Source organism: Labrus mixtus, chromosome 13, assembly GCF_963584025.1.
Source record: "Labrus mixtus chromosome 13, fLabMix1.1, whole genome shotgun sequence".
NCBI lineage: Eukaryota > Metazoa > Chordata > Actinopteri > Labriformes > Labridae > Labrus > Labrus mixtus.
Window position 1 is genome coordinate 5,212,248 of NC_083624.1, and position 14,101 is coordinate 5,226,348.

Sequence of the window (14,101 nt, forward strand, 5' to 3'; positions counted from 1 at the left end):
TATCTCGAGACACTTTACAAAAAGCAGGTAAAAGATCTTACTCTTTGTCTTTTAACATTACAAAAGAACAGGTAAAAAGACCTTACTTATTACTATATTATAAAGACCCGGCCTATCCATCATGAGCACTTTAGCAAAGCAGCAAAAGTTACAGTGGTAAGAAAAAACTGCCTTATTATTAGGTCGGGTTAGTCAAACTTTTTTAGATAGGAGCAATCAAGCGTGACACATGGGTTTGTCATCAAGAAAACTGAGGCTAACTAGGATGGGATAACCAGCTAAATGTAGGCCTGACAGGCGATTTTAGTTGCAGTTGTGGCGTGGTCCTGCTCCCAAAATGAAGATGGCCAATTGACTTCATTGGGTTTAAGTGTTTTGTTGTGTTCACTGTCAATGTCTTGTGTTTCAATGTTTTGTGCTGTTTTGGGCAATCAGAGTACATTCACACTTACAATGAGAGGAGGATTGTTTCAGATTTCCAAATAAGAGAAGAAGGACGAGGCAAAACTCAGTCCTTTCCCTACCGACAAGAAACTTTTTATGCATCGTAACAAATCTCCTGGTAAAAGCAAAGGATCATAGTATTTCACACTTGTTTGTACTATCTACAACAAATATTGGAATAAAGTATACAGTGTGCACCAGGAGCTGATATATTGAACAAATGTATCATCCCCGCCTGGTTTTTCATCCATGCATTATTGAATCCATGAAAATTCTGTCTGAACATATTCTCATGCGTGCTAACTCACTGCTTAGTAGTCCGTCTGTGCCAGCGGTACACAGTGTGCTCTAGTTAGCAGCGATGCTGTGTGTTTGTACTGTAGGCTTGATGTGGAACAGATAAAACGCAAACACATCCTAGCTGGTCCAGTCAGAATTAAACATCAGTGGAAATATATGCGAAGGCTCTGAGCCCTGTTGACGGAGCTGACTCTTTCCTTTAATCAAATGAAAATTGCCACCAGCGTCCATGCCAAGAAAAATCATTGTAGATGAATGTCCAATCAGGGAAACGTGCTGTGATTAATCATATGTGAAATAAAAAAAAGTCCAATGAGGGAACATGAGGCCACTGTAACCACTGTGTTGAGCATGTTTCTGTCTGTACTGTGTTCTGCCTGTGACCTGAATGTTAAAATGTTTATGTTTAGGTCTCACCAATGAGCATTACCAGGATGACACACGACTCTTTGGAGGTACTCGCCCATCAGTCTTTTTCCTCTTGTATCAGCTGCTGTCATTTCCGTGCACCTTTAGGAAGTTTAAAAGAGACACTTAGAGAGGCGTTTAGCTGTGTGAGGGTGAAACATCAGGTCCTGTACAACAGACAGCGTCTCCCGCTTAATCCCACAGATTGTGCAGCTTTATCAATCATTTTGTGCCATCCAGAGCAATTTAGAGCAGAGCTCAGCTTTGTCTGCAGGTCCGCCCTCTCCAGAGCATTGACTTCAACATTTAGAAGAGACAGCATGGAGAGACACAGAAAGGCATTTGAACTCCCACACATTACATATTTAAATTAATTATTTCTCTCTATGATGCTACCCCATTATAAAGATGTTGTGGCAAAGTGAATGCACATTTTTTTTAAACGGTAATTTTGATCAAACTTGAAAACAACTTTAAAAAAAAATAGGTAATAGATTGTGTGGCCATGGTTCCAAATATAAGTACAGTTTAAAGGCTTTATATGTGATTTTTCACACTTAAATATAATATAAATCAAGTATATCCTTTGAAAATAACTCTGTGAGTCATGACTGTCTACAATGGGTGTAACACCCGAGTCCCACTGTCTGTGATGTTTTCAGAGTTTTCAGAGTCCTATCTTCACTTTGTTTACATCGCCGGGACGGCCGGCTGACTCCTCCCCTCGTGTATAAAAGTTGTTTAATTGAGGGACTAGAGAAAAGAAGAATAACATACTGTACTCACTGCTTAACTGTGTTTCTAGATCACGCTCATTTCAGGTAAATTTACATGCAGTGTGAAGATACGAGCATAATAAAGATCGCTAGCATTAGCATGCTAACACAACAATGCACCGCGAGTTGTTTTGGTTTCATGCTGGTGCTCAAGGGCGACATCTGCTGGATCGAAAAAAATCGCATATAAAGCCTTTAAAGAAAGCTATCAATCATAGAATGATGCTTTACACAGCACCAAAACAGAAGACAAAATCAACCTACAACATAAATGTATTTTTGATATATACACACACATACACTATATAAATGTATTTCTTCATATACTGTAAACATAACGTGACTGATAATGAGTGTTTGGGTTCACATACTGGAGGTGGACAACAAAAAGCAGCTTGTCATTGTCTTGTGTTTTGTGTCTGTTGCTGTATGTTTATCCATCCTTGTTAAGTGTTTTATTGGTGTCATATTAGACTTAAAACAAACTGATTCTATGTCACTATGCCACTCCTATAAATATATTCTATGTTTCTCAACTATTATGCCACTCCTATGTCTTCTGCTTTTTAATTTTTGATCTCTTCCTCCCTTGCAGCCTACATAGAGGACGTGGCCCGCTGTGTGGACCAGAGCAAACGCCTCATTATAGTCATGACGCCCAACTACGTGGTGCGGCGAGGCTGGAGCATCTTCGAGCTGGAGACCCGGCTGCGCAACATGCTGGTGACCGGCGAGATCAAGGTCATCCTGATCGAGTGTGCCGAGCTGCGCGGCATCATGAACTACCAGGAGGTGGAGGCCCTCAAGCACACCATTAAAACACTCACCGTCATCAAGTGGCGCGGCCCCAAGAGCAACAAGCTCAGCTCCAAGTTCTGGAAGCAGCTGCAGTACGAGATGCCGTTCAGGCGCACAGAGCCCATGCTCACCCACGAGCCGGCGCTGGACGTCAGCGAGCAGGGCCCCTTCGGAGAGCTGCAGACCGTCTCCGCGATCTCCATGGCGGCGGCCACCTCCACCGCCATGGCCACCGCCCACCCCGAACTGCGCTCCACCTTCCACAACACCTACCACACCACCATGAGGCAGAAACACTACTACCGCAGCTACGAGTATGACTTACCCCCCGGAGGGACCCTGCCACCGCTGTCCTCTCTGGGCAACCAGCACACCTACTGCAACATCCCGCTCACGCTGCTGAACGGCCAGAGGCCACCGGGGAAGACAAGAGAGCACAGCCTGGAGGAGGCACACGCCAACAACGCCATGCTCCCTCTGCTGCCCAGAGAAACCAGCATCTCCAGCGTCATCTGGTAGTGATGGACCTGACTCGGCACCGGAGCAGGAAGATAAGCCAGGCTCAGACGCAGCCAAGGCTCAGTCTGGTAGCTCTTAGGAACAAAGTTTGTGGTCGAAGATTACGGAGAAAAGCGTTCCCGGATCAGCTTGGTTCCAACCGTCGTAAAAGTGGCAGAGAAGGTTCAGCAGGTTTTTTCGAACAAGGCTCCCCCTCTTGTTCTTTTCAAGTGGACACAATCTTGTTACTGTGGATGTTTTTTGTTTTTTTTACGGAACTACAGGAGATAAGTGTAAACACTGTTTCATCGACTAGCGAGAGACGGACTCGCAAAGAAACTCCTACCATACACTATGGCAATTGTGCACACACCTGCATACACACACAAATGTGCATACATAGAAACAAAAGGAAAACAGGGTCTTGTACATATATTTCAATTTATTTGTAGCATCAGTGTTTTCCTGTTTTTGTTCTTTTTTTTTTTTAAATTCAATCATGTTTGTTGCCTTCACTTCTGTAGGATTTTTGCTTTATCTTGTTATGAAGAGTTGTATATTTTTTATTGTTTTTTTCTCATTTTAGTTTTTTTTTTATTCCTATTTCGATGAGCTTGTTTGGGAAGCCAGTATGTCACGTACCTGCGCTGTTGATGTATTTTTTTTTCTTTGTTTCTGTGTTTGTTTTTAATCTTCGTGTAGTTTAAGAGAACATTTTTTTTTTTAACACTTTTTGGAACCGCCTGGACATTTCAGGAGCTTCAAGGAGCTGAAACTTCTTTTTTGTTTTACCTGTAAAAGGTGTATCTAGTTTAAAAGGAAACTCTCTTTTAAAAAATCATCGAATATGCAAAAAGAAGGAGGAGCTGGCAAAAAAAAAAAAAAACGACTTGTGGGACCGAGAAGGAGGAGCGGTTGGGGGGCCATGCTAGTCCTCTCCAATCAGATAGACCGATAGACTGGCAGATCTCTCTCTAAAGCTTCATATTTTCTATTGAAACAAACAGCCTTGCTGTTTTAGAGTGATAGTGAAATGCCTCACCTTAAAAAGAAATCTGTAGATTATTTTAAAAAGAATTCTATTTTTATAACAGAAAAGAGTTTGCTTGAGAAGTCATACTTATTTGCATTTCATCCACCATGGAACGGGGATTTGTGTATAAGTGTTATGCTGGTTTTGTACACTTGAAAAATGTGGCTCCTGGTTTGTTGAGAGATTAAGGTGGCTTTTGAATCCCACATGGAAAAACATGTCCTCTATCGTTCGAGACTAAAAAGTAAAGCATTTTCAATGTTTTGGTTTTTTAAAACATAATATTATTCCCCATCCTTCGGTTCATATGGATAGTTCATGTTTAAGGAAAGAAAAAGAAAACATTTGTGTTTTGAAAGACTTTTTAAATATATTTGAAGGTGTGTTTTTTGAGTATGCATAGCAAATAGATATGTATTCTATATATAATATAGATATTTATATAAATATATAAACACAATTTTCACTTGGAAAGAAATGTCTATCTTTATAGAAACACAATCATTATCAGTTGCCCTTACTTTCTCACTGCACATTAAAAACATGGATTTCCTTTTTTGATGTTTTTATTTCTTTTTGTATCCGTTGTGTGTTTGTGTGTGGGAAGTTTACACACAACACCTGCATCATGTACTGATCACACTCATAAAACCCACATTACTATTTAAATTAACAGGAAACACTCATTCCTCTTTGTGAGATCTATGATTAGAAGTGTTGAATCAATAACGATCTTAAAGACGTAGATATCACCATATACAGTTGAAATACCTCTACAGACATTGTGCCTTACTCTGACCAATCTTGAACTGCACACAAGAAAAATGCAGAGTCAACAGACAGCTTGTGTGTGCAATCTTGTTTTCTTCCTCTGGTCTTTATGTACCCGGGATATCAGATGAATCTGCTCATGTTTTGATTGAATCCGACCCCCCTTCTGTTCGAACAGATCTCCATCCCACCTGATTCAGGACAGGCCAATAACGACTGTTGAGCTAAGTCTATAGGGTGGATTTTCAAAAAATTAAGATAGTTTCATAAACAACCGAGATGGCTGCAAGTCACACAAATGGTAAGTGTTGGCTATGACATCATCCAATATAGCCTACTAAATGTCTGAGTTTAAAAGTCGAACCTTAGACTCTACAAAGAATGGACAGGGTGAAAGCTCTCAGCAGTGAAGCCAAAAGTTTTAGAGCTCCACCTTCTTTCTGGCTGCAGTATAGGTCATAAACCCCGCCTCCTCCATGATAAAAGATGGAACATAGGGCAAACTTTAAAATGAAAATGAATGGAAATTTAAAAAAAAGTCTCAAACATGGTTTCTATCATCATAGATAGTTCTTATTATGTGTTCACTTCTCTGACAAGTTTAAAAAGTTCAGGATTTGAAGAACAGCAGATCATGATTGAAAGCTCTGTTGTGAAAGGCGGGACCTGCAGCGTTCTTTACAGGATTAGCAGAGAGGACGAGGAACAACAAGAGGAAACGTAACCAACACTAACAACAAGAGTCCCTGAGCTCTCCTTAACTGTGAGTGTCTGCTTCTACAGTATAACAGACACAAGAATCTGTTCTGCTGTAAAACTGTGACAACCTGAAGAAACCTTGCCAATTTATCGACCAGTTAAAATAAATTGGAAATGAAAGAGTGGGGCGTCATTTCCGCAGTCGTACAATCCAGATCCATTCTGTGCATGTCTTGGCTCCAAACGACGCTTGGTTATTTTTGCATCAATTGTGTACAGCTGATGGAGATGGAGAGACACTGTCCATGTAGTTTATATGTTGAACTCGAAGCCAACGGGTACTTGATGTTGAAACTTGCAGCCTAATGCTACGTTACACTTTTTGTGTCTCTGTAGCATCCACAGACACTTTGGTCTGCGCCAACTGAAAAATACAAATGGAACTGACAGGCTCCAGTTTAACTCACAACTCCAAATTGGTTTGGCAATACAGTGCTGCTCCATATGAATATTTACTGCAGATTACAAAAACATAAGCTGTTTTTTTTTTCTTCTTTTTCAAATATTGAAACAGTCTTGGCTAACCCACTTTACACAGGCGGTGAAGAGATCCTTTTCTTGATATGTTTTCTACTCGCAGAGATGAAGACAAACTCATCAATGCTCACGCAATGAATAAAACTAAAGCTAATCCGTCTAGTTTATTTATCTAAAGTTTAACTGAGGCCAGGATGCTTCAACAGTCTTGAGTTATTCACATAAAATGGATAACTTCCAAAGCTAAAGTCATCTAACTACAAAATTCCCTTTATGTGTTTCCCCCCAGATGGATTCTGAGTTGCCGGGGAAGGACATTTTTTGTGTGGGTACTCGCTTGATTTGATTAAGTCGGACCACTAATGCATCAAATTAGCTCTGGTAAAACACTTTTTTGCAGAACGTGTACTTTGGATTTGTCCCTCGTGACCTATATCGGGGAGTAGCCTACATCTGGTTCTTTTAGAGACTATATGATCAAGAGGAATGATTACAGCAAGCAAACTTTCACATGAGCATGCTAACTAATGTTTCATGACAGACATGAATAATTGTAAAACTTGTCCTTTAAGTTCAGTTCAGGAACCCGTGTAAAAAAAAAAAAACTCTGAGGGGAGATTATGGTGAATGCTTTGAACGCTTGAGAAATATTCTACATGGTTCCCAAATGAAGAGTAAAGCCCCATTTACACATGCAATGCACACCTGAAAACTGACCGCAAGTTTGAACACAAATGGTCATTTTTTTCCAGCATTATGTTGTCCAGACTTGTTCCCGCCAGCCTCCTAATAAAAAAGTCCACAAGAATTCAGGCCAATGTTTGAATGCAGCAGGTAACATTCAGGCAAGTTCTCATCCTGGCATTTATATCATGCGACCATGCAGAGAGAAATCTGTTTCAATCTTGTTGCACGGAACGAGACTGCTTTGTGCTCTTTTCCAGCTAATGTCCAGATGTATGTTTACAATATTTCCGCTCGTCAGATACAATGATTCTTTGGCTTTTAAGTAAGAAGCACATTAAACAATTCGACACTGACAAAAGGTACTTAGAGCAGAAGGTCGATGTAGTGTGCAAAGAAGAAAGGTCAACAGCTAGACAGCATGTAATGATTTAGGTTGCAATGGGAGTTTGAGAGTTTAAAATGGCTGATATGGAGGTTTCTGAGGCCTTTTAGTCTAAAACACTTCCAATATATTCACCAGTCCCTGGTTGGATTCTGGCTGGGGACTTGTGCAGCATGCTATCTCCCCTGCTCCCTTACCGTCTATCTCTGCTGTCAGATAGGGGCAGAAATGCCAAAGATAAAGCTTCAGAAAAAGAGCTGATACCAGAAACATTTTGGCTTCGAGCCTGTGCAGTCTCATTTGAAGCCTGACCTTTACTTGGCAGCCTTAAACAGCCATGGCGGTTGAGCGCTGCCAAACAGTGCCATCTCCTGGGTATTCTTAATATCTACAAGTAGTGTTTGTGATTGAACGCTGGTAAACAGAGAAATGGAAAGCAGATTTTGATTTTCGCTGTCGATTCCCAGGGGAGAGAGCAGAAAAACGAGCGAAACTGGGGCAAAGGAAAAAAGAGAGGGAGAGAGTTAAAGGAATAGGAAGGGTGGATGTAAATGAGAGTTTTTACAGAGACACACTGGGCGTTTTTTTTTGTTTGTTTGTTCCAGGCTGCATAAACAGAAAAAAGGAAAAGAAAAAAACACAGATTTAACTGTATAAATGAAAACATCAGTGAGTCATAATCGCTGGCATTTTCCTCTGGTTGTGGATCTGTGAATAAAGATGCAAGCAAACACTACCTGTTGTCAACCAAACCTAGAGCCTAGAGTGACTGTTGCATGTTGGCAGCCTCCGCCATGGCAGCTGGAATTTTATTAGCAAGACGCAGGATTAATAGACTCTTTATCACCTGCATCAATTGAGAGCTTAATTGGAGAGAAAATAGGCCCCATAGAGAGGGAACACTAGAAGATGTGCAAGGATGGCGCCTGCTGTTGTCATGTTTTATTTTCCTGCAATGTCTCATCAGACCACAGGGGGGAGTGTGAGTGTTATCAGTGATGTGGTCTCATAAGAGCATCCAATTAGTATCATGTGTTTTCCGGATGACCCTGCCATATTGTAGTCTACGTTCTTGAGGCAATCTTTTTAAATTGCATGAGGTTTATTTTTGGGCAGAACACGCGTAAACATGGATTTGGAGAATGAAGAGAAACCAGGCAAGCTTTACGTCGTCTGTTTTAAATAAAACAAAATGAAATGGTTTTTTTTATGTGTCTGAATACAAGTAATTAACTCAATCACTTTTATATTCCTACAAAAGGCTTAAATGAGAATTAGTGGACTATTTTATGTTAAAATTAAAGAATTGCACCTGCTGAATTCTGGGTTATGGCTCATTAATGACATGCATATTAGCAACTCCACATTAAAGGCTTTATATGTGATTTTTCTCACTTAAATATAATAGAAATCAAGTATATCCTCTGAAAATAACTCTGTGAGTCATGACTGTCTACAATGGGTGTAACACCCGAGTCCCACTGTCTGTGATGTTTTCAGAGTCCTATCTTCAGTTTGTTTACATCGCCAGGACGGCCAGCTGACTCCTCCCCTCACGTATAAAAGTTGTTTAATTGAGGGACTAGAGAAAAGAAGAATAACATACTGTACTCACTGATTAACTGTGTCTCTAGATCACGCTCATTTCAGGTAAATTTACATGCAGTGTGAAGATACGAGCGTAATAAAGATCGCTAGCATTAGCATGCTAACACAACAATGCAGCGCGAGTTGTTTTGGTTTCATACTGGTGCTCGAGGGCGACATCTGCTGGATAAAAAAAAAGGCATATAAAGCCTTTAATGACGTGCATATTAGCGACTCCACATTAACACAGTTTGCTGAACTCCTTTGCACTTCGTCGCTGAAAGTAGAACTTCTTTCACACATCTCCTGTACAAAAGTTAAAGATTATTTTTTTGTCTTTTTATGCCTTTCATTCAGAGGATAGGACAATAAATAGGAAACGGGGAAGGGAAGAGAAAGTGGGGGATGACGTGGTGAGGAGCAGAAGGTCAGATTTAAACTCTGGCCAACTGTGCATTCAACCACTGAGCTAAACCGGCACCCCCTTTAGTTCATATTTATTGCATTAAAAAACGTACACACTTGTGTTTTGTGTCTAAAGACATAGATGATCTCAATCTGTGAGTGTGAAGTCAATGAGGTTTCTCGTATTTCATGATTTGGTCAAGATAAACAACGTTGGCGATGATGAACATGATATTGTGTTCTGATTTGTGCCAGCATGCATTGTCACTTAGCAGTAGTTTTGAACTGTAATGGTGCTCTCACATCAGATTGTGTCAAGCAGACCAGCCTGTCAAATCTATAGCAGGAAGTCTCTTTTTCTAGAAGCAGTTTTATTCAGGCAGTAGCTGAAACACTTTATCTTTTGTTTATTTTAATGCAGCTTTTTTTTCCCTTTTTCATTTGCTACTTACATACAGTGATGTTATATTTGATTATTAAGGGGGGGGATCCATTTGGACCATCTTGCATTTGGACCCAGCCCTGCTTTAGTCGACCATGGCTCACAGAAACACACCTTGTCAGCTTTAATATGCTGCAGTGTCGTAACAGCAAACGCTCCAAGTTTTCTTGTTTTTAAGATTATGTTTTGGTGTTTTTGCCCGACAGCTGGAGAGAGACAGTAAACGTAAGGTAGAGAGACTGAGGTAGGACTGTAGCCGATATATATGGAGCTCATGCTGCTCTACTGACTGAGCTAAACCAGCACCCGTGTTATTAAGTCAACACAGGATCAAAAGGTTTTATCATTGTGACTGTCAGACAAAGAATATTTCTTAACTTTTCATCCCAGCAGATGACATTAATATCTAACTTTGTCTATGTTTCTATGACACCATTATACATCCTATATTGTACCCCACGGTGGTGGAATGAACTTCCAAACTCCATGTGATCTGCAGAGTCCCTCTGCACCTTTAAGAAAAAGCTAAAGACCCAGCTCTTTCATGAATACCTACTAACTTAATGATGATGGTCTCCATATTATTGATGATGATGATGGTAATGACGATGGTTTTTGTTTGATAACGACGACTTATAAGATGGTTTCTATACTGATTAGAGCTCTCAAGAACTGCCCTCAATGTTGTGCTTTGCCTCTGGTCACTTCCTGTCAGCACCTGTGTGTCCAATCAGACTCAAAGCTGATCGTTTGCTCTTACTGACATTGTTCCCTTTTTTCTAGATCCTTGCTTGTGTTGTTCTTACTCTCTGATGTACGTCGCTTTGGATAAAAGTATCTGCTAAGTGAATTGTTGAATTGTAGAATATCTAACTTTGTATGTGTTTCTATGGCTCAATTACACATCCTATATTGTATTTTGGTTAAACCTCTAATCCAACAGTTATCAGAACAATGTATTTCTAAATGTAAAACGGACATCTCCGGCCAGATTACATTATGAGAGGGCGAAACAAAAGCTGTGGGGACTGAGCTGGAGTACAGGCCATCTGGCCTTTGCACAGTGACTAAGTAGTATGGTTGCTGGGTTCAGGTGTCTGGAGACTCATTATATAACATTATTTGCTCATACTGAATGTTCTATAGCAGAGGGAAATCTATGCCCCATTGTGAGAGGTAAGCACTCGAGTCATTTGGGTGTTTCATCAAATGGATCTCTTAAGAATTAGAGTGAGTTAATGCTGTGTAGTGATTCCCATAAGCCTGTAGTGAGGATCTGTATTCATGTGCAGTCAGTGGAGCATCCCTCCATCCTTCCTCTAGATACTTTCTGCTAGGGGTATTTTAGTCTGCATGCAGAAAATTTCACATTGTAATGGCCACAGTTGAAGGGACAGGTAGAACATCACCCCCAGGCACTTTCCTCCACTGTTTCTGCACCTGTCTGTGTGTTTGGAGAGTGTGTATGTGTGTGTGTGTTTGGGAGAGTGAAGCACAGCAGAACTTCTCTATATGGTATTCTGTTGCACTCTGGTGGTCTATCGTGGCATTTCAACAGTACTGAGGTTTAAACTCTCCTTTCAAACAGCTGTGCAGGACTTCCAAAGAAGCAAGGCTCTGACACTCATCTCAATCTAAAGTTGACGCTGATAAGACTTTATCCAGAGAACTACTGAGAGCAGCAAGTTAACATGAATCAGCATGACTCTTCAGATTTTTCAAGGTAAATGCGTCAGCCTTGTAAGCGCATTTAACTTATCCTTACTTACGTATTGTTTGTTATTATCTACATCTAAGATTCTGTCGAGGACTGATTTTTAGAAAAGTGTGTCAGTTATGACAGAGCTGGTATCACACACAAACATGCAGAAGCACAATAAAGAAAAGTTTGGAGAGTATCCTTTTTATTATACAAAAATATTTCATAGAAAAACAAATAAGTTATGAATTCCAGCAGCTGCTTTTGTGTTTTTCCTCAATTAATACATATCTTTGCTTTCCACACTCCCTTTCTTTTTTGTCACGCCGACGACACACACTCTGGCCTGCGCTGGTCATTTCACAGTCCATGAAGATCTCCCACTTATACAGTAGTTGTAATTTAGTCCCCATTATCCTCATCTGCCCCCATCTTCTCTCTCTCTCTCTCTCCCCCCCCACCCCAAAAAAAAGAAAAGTTAGGAGCCTTCCAGTCCATCTGGCAGCTGACCTACTTTCCGTAGAACATCTCCATGAGCACCTCCTCGATGTTGACGGTCCCTATAACGGGTCTGAAGAAGAGCTGGGCGACCACCAACGGGCTTATGGCCCTCAGCATGGACAGGGCTATGAGCAGCTTGGCGAAGCGCGTCGTGTCCTCGCGATGGATCAGCCTCACGTGCTCGTTCAGAGCCTGGTGAGCCTCGCGGCGGAGGGACTGGATGTAGTGGATGCAGCGCAGACCCTCAACATCTGGAGGTTGAAAGGAAAGAAGGGACAGAAAGAAAAATGACATAAAAGAGACGTGAGAAAAGGGTTAAGAGTGGTTTTCCATAGCTATATCAGAAAATGCAATAAACCCAAATCCATACAGTTAAATCCATATGGTGTTGCATCAGTTAAATTTATACAATTACAGTAGTTAAATCCATGCAGATACAGTAGTTAAATCCATACAATCACAACAGTTAAATCCATACAGTTTCATCCATACAAGCTTGATTTTTTTAGCATATTAATAGCACTTTCTATATCCCATTCAAACAATACACAGGGTGCTGTTTTTTTTTAAAAGTCTGTTTAAAAAAAAAAAAAAATAGAATAAATCTGATCTAGAATCAAAATAAACCACATTTCTAACAAATGAAAAGAAAAGAAAAAAACAAAAGAAATCTAAATTGATATAAAGATAAACTTTATTGATCCCCATGGGGGAATTTTTTTCATTACAACAGCTCAAGAAAACAGGAAACAGGAATATAATTATTACAAATAACAAGAAGTTAAAAATCAAACATATGTACATCAGTTAAATAAAGGCAGAAAAAATACAATAATAGAATAATACCAGGTATGTACACTAAAATATATACTAAATATATACTAAAATCTTCTACCGAAGCCTGGAAGATGCACTGACCACCTGTGTCATATAACTTTAATACACAGGTATGAACAGCCTTTACATACCTGGGTTGAAGAGCACAGCTCCTTTCAGGTAAGCATACTCCTTCGTACTGATATCAACACTCCAGCACTTCTTCAGAAACGCTCTGATAGCTTCGATATCCAGCACGGAGACCCCGGCCGCCCCCCTGCTCTGCCCGGCCGGCGCCTCCTCGCTCTGCCTGTCCGGTAAACCCGTGAGGATGCGCTGCAGCATGCTGGGCTCCACTGTCTCCGTGGTCTCAAAGTCCACGCGGTCCTGCGCGAGTCCCAGCACGAGCAGGGGAGCCCACCCGCTGCGTATCAACATCAGCTGGTCGTCCTCCGGCAGCTCGCGGAAACACGGCACGTTTTTCACGAAGCGCAGCGTCTTGACCAGGACGGCCGAGGCGGCTTTACACGTCACCTGTGGGGAGCGGAGGACGCCCCGGCGCCGCGTCGAGCCGCAGGAGCACGCCTGCTGCCGGAGCTCCTGCAGAGAGGCTGCCGGGGCGGCTGTGGCGGAGGAGGTGGAGGTCTTGTGGAACAAATGCTGCAGTTGTTGCTGCTGCTGCTGCTCCTCCGCGGTGGCAAGACTGTCACTCTTTAAGATGCTGTAGAGGATGCTGTTGTTGGTTCTGCCGCTTGCGCCTCGGCAGCGGCAGCCCTCCAGCGTGGCCATGGCTGTGGAGGTCAGCCGCAGAGGTAGCGCTTGTTTTCTTAAGCCTCCCTGATAGCCCCAGTGAAGGGCAGCACGTTTATATTAGCTCCCGTCCTGTCCTCTCGCTTTGAAAGCTTGTTCAGACTTTCTTGCTCATTCCGCCTTCCCCAGGTTCAAGCACCTCCTCTTTCCCCACCTCCTCTTCTATCTCTAACTCTCTTTCTTAAACACACATCTTGCAGTGCTCTCACATATTCAAATCACACTAGCCCCTTTTTTTTTAAATGCCAGAAACAACACCAGACATTTATAAATCATCTCATTTGCTCAAATATTATTAAGGACATAAAACTCCAAATGTGTGACTACATCATCTCACCCTGCAGGCACAATGCACCCCAAAAAAAATCAAAGGTGCAAGAAACATTGACAAGTTCTGGTTTATTTAACAGACATTATAGGAGGAAAGAGGAGAAAAAAGAAAGAAAGAGGGGGGCCAAAGACAGACAAGGAATCAGTTCTATTCTCAGAGTTACCTTGACTCTCTGGC

General features: G+C 41.4%; 2 protein-coding genes across 5 annotated transcripts in view; one reads left to right on the forward strand and one right to left on the reverse strand.

Moving 5' to 3' along the window:
• The window catches only part of il1rapl1a (interleukin 1 receptor accessory protein-like 1a), a 195,899-nt gene extending 191,089 nt beyond the window's left edge, over window positions 1-4,810 (forward strand). For 2 of the 4 annotated variants that reach the window (XM_061053323.1, XM_061053322.1), the window contains exons 11-12: window positions 1,155-1,199; window positions 2,524-4,810. In XM_061053323.1, coding sequence (XP_060909306.1) covers window positions 1,155-1,199; window positions 2,524-3,245 — 767 coding nt within the window. In that variant the 3' untranslated portion in view covers window positions 3,246-4,810. The remainder of the gene's footprint in view (window positions 1-1,154; window positions 1,200-2,523) is intronic. The other 2 variants (XM_061053325.1, XM_061053324.1) reach the window with 1 other exon arrangement.
• Window positions 4,811-11,639: 6,829 nt separating this feature from the next.
• nr0b1 (nuclear receptor subfamily 0, group B, member 1) lies at window positions 11,640-13,744 on the reverse strand. The gene is made up of 2 exons (XM_061053288.1): window positions 12,936-13,744; window positions 11,640-12,218 (listed from the first exon to the last, which is right to left on the reverse strand). The coding sequence occupies exons 1-2, from the start codon at window positions 13,570-13,572 to the stop codon at window positions 11,977-11,979; spliced, it is 879 nt and encodes a 292-aa protein (XP_060909271.1). The 5' UTR covers window positions 13,573-13,744; the 3' UTR covers window positions 11,640-11,976.
• Window positions 13,745-14,101: the final 357 nt, after the last annotated feature.